This window comes from Protomyctophum bolini, assembly GCF_963924005.1.
Source record: "Protomyctophum bolini genome assembly, chromosome: 16".
In the NCBI taxonomy this organism is placed as follows: Eukaryota; Metazoa; Chordata; class Actinopteri; order Myctophiformes; family Myctophidae; genus Protomyctophum; species Protomyctophum bolini.
Genome location: NC_137877.1, coordinates 30,776,776 through 30,783,431, shown reverse-complemented (window position 1 = coordinate 30,783,431; position 6,656 = coordinate 30,776,776). Strand labels below are relative to the sequence as shown.

General features: G+C 42.5%; 1 protein-coding gene across 2 annotated transcripts; it reads right to left on the bottom strand.

Moving 5' to 3' along the window:
- Nucleotides 1-80: 80 nt before the first annotated feature.
- Nucleotides 81-6,446, bottom strand: LOC308330221 (Golgi reassembly-stacking protein 2-like). 2 transcript variants are annotated; one of them, XM_080784998.1, is made up of 10 exons: nt 6,171-6,446; nt 4,924-5,004; nt 4,603-4,806; nt 4,377-4,463; nt 4,143-4,273; nt 2,032-2,164; nt 1,606-1,741; nt 1,307-1,393; nt 1,052-1,168; nt 81-708 (listed from the first exon to the last, which is right to left on the bottom strand). In XM_080784998.1, the coding sequence occupies exons 1-10, from the start codon at nt 6,231-6,233 to the stop codon at nt 515-517; spliced, it is 1,233 nt and encodes a 410-aa protein (XP_080641124.1). In that variant the 5' UTR covers nt 6,234-6,446; the 3' UTR covers nt 81-514. The 2 variants fall into 2 exon arrangements, with proteins under 2 accessions (XP_080641124.1, XP_080641125.1); XM_080784999.1 differs by having other exon boundaries at nt 4,603-4,801; nt 6,171-6,199.
- Between the last annotated feature and the right edge of the window lie 210 nt (nt 6,447-6,656).

Below are 6,656 nucleotides of genomic sequence, written 5' to 3'. Positions count from 1 at the left end.
ATCCAGTTTTGTGTATTGCTCATTATATACATTGGTGCATGACCAACCATTTCAAATGTAACAAAAGGCAAGAGACAAGGTAGAGAAAATACATCCTTTAATCAAGAACTCATCTATAAGTTAATGTACAAGACGTTTAGTTTATCCCCCATACTCGACTCAGTTGATCTGGTAAGTGCCAGTGACTTATGTGCCAGACACCTTACCTACAAACCCTAGATTAGCCAGGGGATTTGATCAAAAGTAAATGTTCAAAGTGCCCATTCTAACTTCTAATTCAACAGCAACGCTCTGTCTGGTATAGTAAACCATCACCAAGTCACTGAGTAAGCAGCCTTTGTCACCAATGGTTCCTAAGCCATGTGGCCTATAGGAGAAAGGCATTCATGAAAAGGGTGTTATGTACAGTAATAAATTGGCTAAAGTATGAAAATTGTACAGATTTTAAGAGCAGGCAAACCAGATTGGGAGATATGTCTGCTAGGAGGCCTCAGGACACTGCAACACCTGTTAGTTAACTACTATTAACCATGTGGCTCATGGTGGAACAATATGTGTCCTGTGTGATGGCAGGTGTTTTGATGGTCGATTCTATAGGGGGCAGAACAAAGTCTGATGGAGACAGAGTAACGCCAGGAATTGCAGGAAGCTGAGAGGGCAGCATGCCTGGCAGGGTGAGGGGAGGAAGAGGACCCAGTTGTGGAAAACCTGTGGAATACAGCAGGAAAGGTAATTACACAAAACTTAAGATGAAAATGTCTCACTGTAATGCCTACAGGCCTTTTTTCAAATCAACGTTAAAATTCTGAAGATTGATTGTAGGCTGAAACTTCATCATTAAAGTTAAAGCATATAGGGCTAGAGTGTACAATACTTTTCCTCTCGTGTTGGAATACGTGACATTTACAGCACATTTAGAATTAAAGGTTGAATCCAACCCGGCCGGGTACATTATTCATGCCAGCATGTGTCCCAAAGTTATTCAAACTGGTCAGAACAGGTGATCGTAAAATCAATTGCACATTTTAAGAATCTGACAAAATGATAGTACCTGCTTGTGGTAATCCGCTAACTCCAGGTAAAGATACTTTGCCCAAATCTGGCAGCATGATATTTAGATTTGGCAAATTGGGTAGAGGTGGTAGACCACCAGGTAAAGGTATTAAACCTATGTTAAAAAAAAAAAGCACAGTGGGTCAGTGAAATGCTATGAGGTGTAGCAAAGTCATGTAGAATAAAATCTTAGCTGGTGATGGCAACCAGAGCTGCATAGATGCAATCTTTTTTTTTTTTTTTTTTACTAAACCTGGTAATGTGGTGGAAATATTGACAGGAGGTGGAGGGGTCAGGGATGAGGTGACCGGGGTAGGCAGTGTTGGTATAGTGGGAACTCCTGCATTTGGGAGAAATGCTGTTACCGTCACGTATCATTGTTAAAGAACGCTTTTTTCTGTCATGGTTCTCATACATGGTATGTGTAGTACAACCTTTTTTTACTTAGGTCTGTTAAGTTAGTAAATGCTCTTCTCTTGCTTGCTAAATGCTGATCCTAACAATTGGTTTGAAACAAGATTTGAATATATAATGTGAAAGGCAGCAGCATACCTGTTTGCACAGCACTAAGGATAGTGGGTGAGGCTGAGCTGACTGACAGGCTTGCGAGATGTTCTTCTAATCTGGTGACAGTTACAGAAGATGGCACGGCAGGTGGAACAGTAGGGCTGATTGCTGAGAGCTGCACCTATAAAACAAAGTGTACTTTTTTTTTGGCTCTTCTGTCTTTGATAGTTGAAGTGAAGCTGGACAGGAATGCGGGAGGGAGAGAAGGGGAGAGACATATGTGGCATGTGCCTGGACCGCTAGGCCAGCAGACGCCCCAAACAAAGTGTACTTTGTATAAAATGCAACTCAGCCTGGATTCTGCATTCCTGCAGAAGCTCGAGATTATGTTAACTGTGTGGAAAGAATGGAACAAGCTGACAATGTCTGACTATGTATAGTGGATAATCAAACTACATTATTTTTGCATACCTCTGTAAAGCCATCCTTGAGTGGAGGAGATGGTTCACTGGGAATCGGTGCAGGGAAATGTATTTTCTTGCCTTCTTCAAACGGTAGTGTAGGTATCCTGTGCAGATAGCCATAGCCAATCCCACATCCGAGGCTACGTATAGACACAACATCCACAACGTTTAGGAGACTAGACAAAGCGCCTCATTTGTATTTTATTTTATTCTCATTTTTCTTTTAAGTTTAACCAATGTCAAACCGGTCTTCCTATTTTGGGCATTTCATGCCATTCATAGGCAACATTTTCAAAACAAATGGAAGCTCACAACATGTCACAAGCTATATTGGTTATTTTTGCAATTTGTCGTAGGCCTACAACAAAGTATATAATATAGGGCTTATCTGGTTTAATCATACATTGAGTGAAAAAGGTAGCACTACCACCAAGAAATGACAGTCATATTATAGCAGCTTGTGGCAAGCAGCCTAAAACCCTTTAAATGTCATTATCATAACTCTTGCATCTTACTAAACATACCCAAACAAGAGCAAATTAGATATGTCATTGACTGACTGGGATACTGTTTCTGATGCATTTTTTTGTAGATCTGTGTATATAAAACATATCTCCTATCGAAGCTCTTAACACCGACATTGTTCATGTGAAGCAGTTTGTATATTTGATCTATTTATCGGCTAAAATGAATAGTTTGTGTCAAACAAGCTGTGGCAGTCCTGTATGTATGTCTTGCCCGCCTCGGGATACAAGAGTAGGCACTAAGGAAGAGTGGACACAGTTGTCACAAGTGGACACTGTTGTCAGGCCACGACGTCATGTCACCCTATATAAAGTGTGGCACAGACTAACCCAGAAGTGTGCCAAGTCAGAAGAAGCAGTAGAAAGAAGATCAATATAATAATATACTTCAAGCAATATAAAAAGGAGGTACCCTAAGATATTGGGCTCAAGCCATGCGACTCCCTCCCCTGAACTATAAAGCCCAGCCCTTTGACAGCTCCCTACTGATACAGGAAATCGTCATTACATTACAGGGCATGCTTTCATTAACGGGCTATAGTATGGGCACCACCAATCTTGACATAAAATAACAGGTGTTGCCAATGACAGGCTAGGCTACTAATTACAAATATCGGCAGCAGTGCAGTGCCCTTCTCTTTTTGGACCAAAGGGCTGTCTAGTATGTACCAAACAACACAAATCATTTCTCATAAACACATGTAGGCTGTTATACACAGCTCAGTGATACACAGCTCAGTGGGTTTAGCACGCCTGATCAAACTCCCAGAACTACCCACCGAAGCAGCCACCACTAGGGAAGAAATCGATCCGAATCCCCGTGACCGATCTAAGAAGTGAATCCGATACCGGACCCATGGGGGACTGTTGTCACGGAAACGGTCAGTGGCGTGACGTCAGGCCACGACGTCATGTCACCCTATAAAGTGTGGCACAGACTAACCCAGAAGTGTGCCAAGTCACAAGAAGGAGAAGCAGTAGAAAGAAGATCAATAATATAATAACATACTTCAAGCAATATAAAAAGGAGGTACCCTAAGATATTGGGCTCAAGCCATTCGATTCCCTCCCACAACGCCTAATTACATTACTTGAGACAGTTTTCCATATTAATACATATTTTATATATACACACATTTAAAAAATGTTGACCAAATTGGTCAATTTTACATCGGACTCCACTCTTCCTTGATGCCAAGTCTTCCCATTACTGTCCCTCGACCTCCGCGGCGGAGGTCTTCTGTGCCTAGACTGGTCGCGGGGAGCCGGACAGACTCCAGCACGACCCACTGTTCTAGCATCACCGTTTTAACTAAGCCAGTGAAAGTGGCCTGAGGTGCGCTGTGGTCAGCTACTGTGGGCAGAATAGCTCGCTTACAGCGTAAAGAGATCCAGCACACGGAATCTGTGACTGCCCCTCCAGAGTAATAATAAGCAATAGTGGACAATGGGAAAAGAAGCCTGTCAGTCATCCATTCAAACCAATGGTCAAAAAGCATCACAGGTCCTTTTTTCCCGACATGTGTTTCTAAACCAGCTTGCTGTTGGTAAAAATCCATACAGATGATTGATTAACCTTATTGTGATGTTATACCTGCCTTCTCCACCCCAGTCACAGTTTGGAGTGATGACCACCTCCCGGCAGCTGTCTGTGTCAGTGTTGTAAACATAGAACTTCAGTCCCTTCCCATCGTGACTTTCAATGAGGGAGTACAGATCGTCACTCTGTTGAATAAACACAAGTTAAAATACTGTATATATGTTAAATAGGTATGTCCTTGGTAATAATTGTAGTTTCATCTTATTTGTATCCTGTTGCAGCAGCTACCTCATTCATTACTGTGTCGGCTCCTATAATATAGTCAGTGAAGGGTCTCATACCGGCCACGGCTGCAGGGGAATTGGCCTCTACCTCCTGGAGACACAAAAGCATACAGAATAGCATGCAGTAGAATTCTTGTTCTAAGCTACAAAAAAACAACAAGCATCAGTCTAAGAACATAATTTTAAAGACCATGTCAGCAGTCAGAACAGCTGGAGAAGAACACACTCACCAGAACATGCCAAACATTTTCATTAGCTCCTTCAAAGCTGCAGAATCGAATGCTGACCCCCAGCAGCCCCTGGCCTCCCCACATGTTGCTGGGTGTGACCATTGTCTCTCTCAACTCCAGTGTCTTGCTGCTGTACACCAACATTTTGACTGGTTTCTCCACATTGATCTTCAGTATTTCCTTTAGGGTATCATTGTCTCTGTTCTGTCACAGATCAACAAAGTCATGTTGTTAATAGTGATATAACGTGTTACTATTTGAAGTGGCAGATCTGCCAGCTGCTTACGATCAATTGGTGAAATGGTGATTTAAATGCTTTACCAATCTATTGTCACAGATAGAAATAATGAAATCAAAGAATGGCTCCAGTCCTGCACGGTGACCAGGGGAATTCTCTTGCACCTGCAAAATAAACAAACAATGTAAAATGTCATTCAAATAAAATGCATAAAATAAATGTCTGTTCCATAGGTGATAGCACCCCACAAGGTATTATGATAAATTCTATATTCACAAGCTACAATTCTCTAAAACATTGCCCAACTTCTATTTTTATTTGGATTTGGAATTTAAAATTTGAAATGATAACTCTTTATTCCCCAAATCAACAAGTTAATTTTATTGGTTAATTGTACTGTTGTTGGTTTTTGTGTGCTGCTTGATTACCTGATGTGTTTTGTATGTGGATTTCCAATAAAAAGAAGGGGGAAAGCTTAGCACCCCACAACTCTATTTACAAGAGCATTTAGCCAGTATTGTTTTTATTTCTGACCAATTCTGGGATTCTTGGAATCTTTTTTTAGAGAGACAGGACACTCCCCCAACTCTCTGGTGCGTCTGTTTTTATTCCTACTAACAACATTACAGTTGTCAGTGGTTCTGACAAGTGGTGAGTGTTGCTGGTCTTGAGAGATACGGAATTCTGACTATTCTGCTCTATTAAATGCCTTCATTAGAGCTCTACTACTCTAACGGCAGCAAAGGGCATTAGGGCTATGGACCAGAGCTAAGAGTCTATCTGCTATAAAACTGTTAAGCCATAGGCTACCACATAACAGCCATCTAATAGGCGCATATGTCTTGGGAAAAAAATCATCAGTTACAAGTTCAACAACCAACATCCACCGACGCCCCGGCTTGGTGCCCCCACACGTAGCGACGCTCCTTACTGGTTTTTTTCCCAGGGCTAATGTCAGTGAACACATGACAGTTCTAGGATGCTAGCTATCATGATGGGACCATAGGGGGACCATATAAACAGCCTAGCTTTGACCCGTAGCCCTAATGCTGGCACTGGCAGCAGCAGCAACGGCATTAGGGGCGGGCTATGGACCAGAGCTAAGCCGTTCCGTTCACTGGTGATGATCGAAGAGGTCAGTTCGAATGGGTGAGTCGCATCTGGTTAGCAGACATACGTCTGAATTAAGCTTCTATATAAATTACAAACATTCATCAGTTGCAGGCAGGTGGCGTGCACGTTTGCTAGCAGCTAGCTGGTAAGATGACCAGGTGTGGTACTGGTAAGTTAACTTGACCTTAACGTTTAGGTGACAGTTCTGTTCTCTTACTCTGAGGACGTGGTAACCTTCCGTGCCCCCGCCGGGTATGTCGACACTCTGCGATCCACCCATGTCTCCCGACTCCCTGGATGTCTGGATCCCGGATGGCTGCTTGCTTGTCAACTTCAAAACAACCACTACAGTACACTGACTGACTTGACTGCAGTACGTACAGCATTGGTGGCACTGCACAGTGGTTTCTTACGTTCCGGGATCCAAGTACTTCCGCTAGTGTGTAGTGTACCTGACCGGTCCCTGACCTGTACATTATTTTGTGATTATTATTATTAATGATATACCCCTCCCCCGCGTGAATGACATTGACACACTCATTTTACCAGTGACCACCACTGACGTTCCCAAATGGTCCGGGGACCCATAAGGGTCCTGAGGAAGTATATATCTATATGTATACATATATATGATATACATTTAGGGTCCCAGAGATAGAAATTCCTACGGTTCGAGGATCCAAGTACTTCTGCTAGTGTAGTG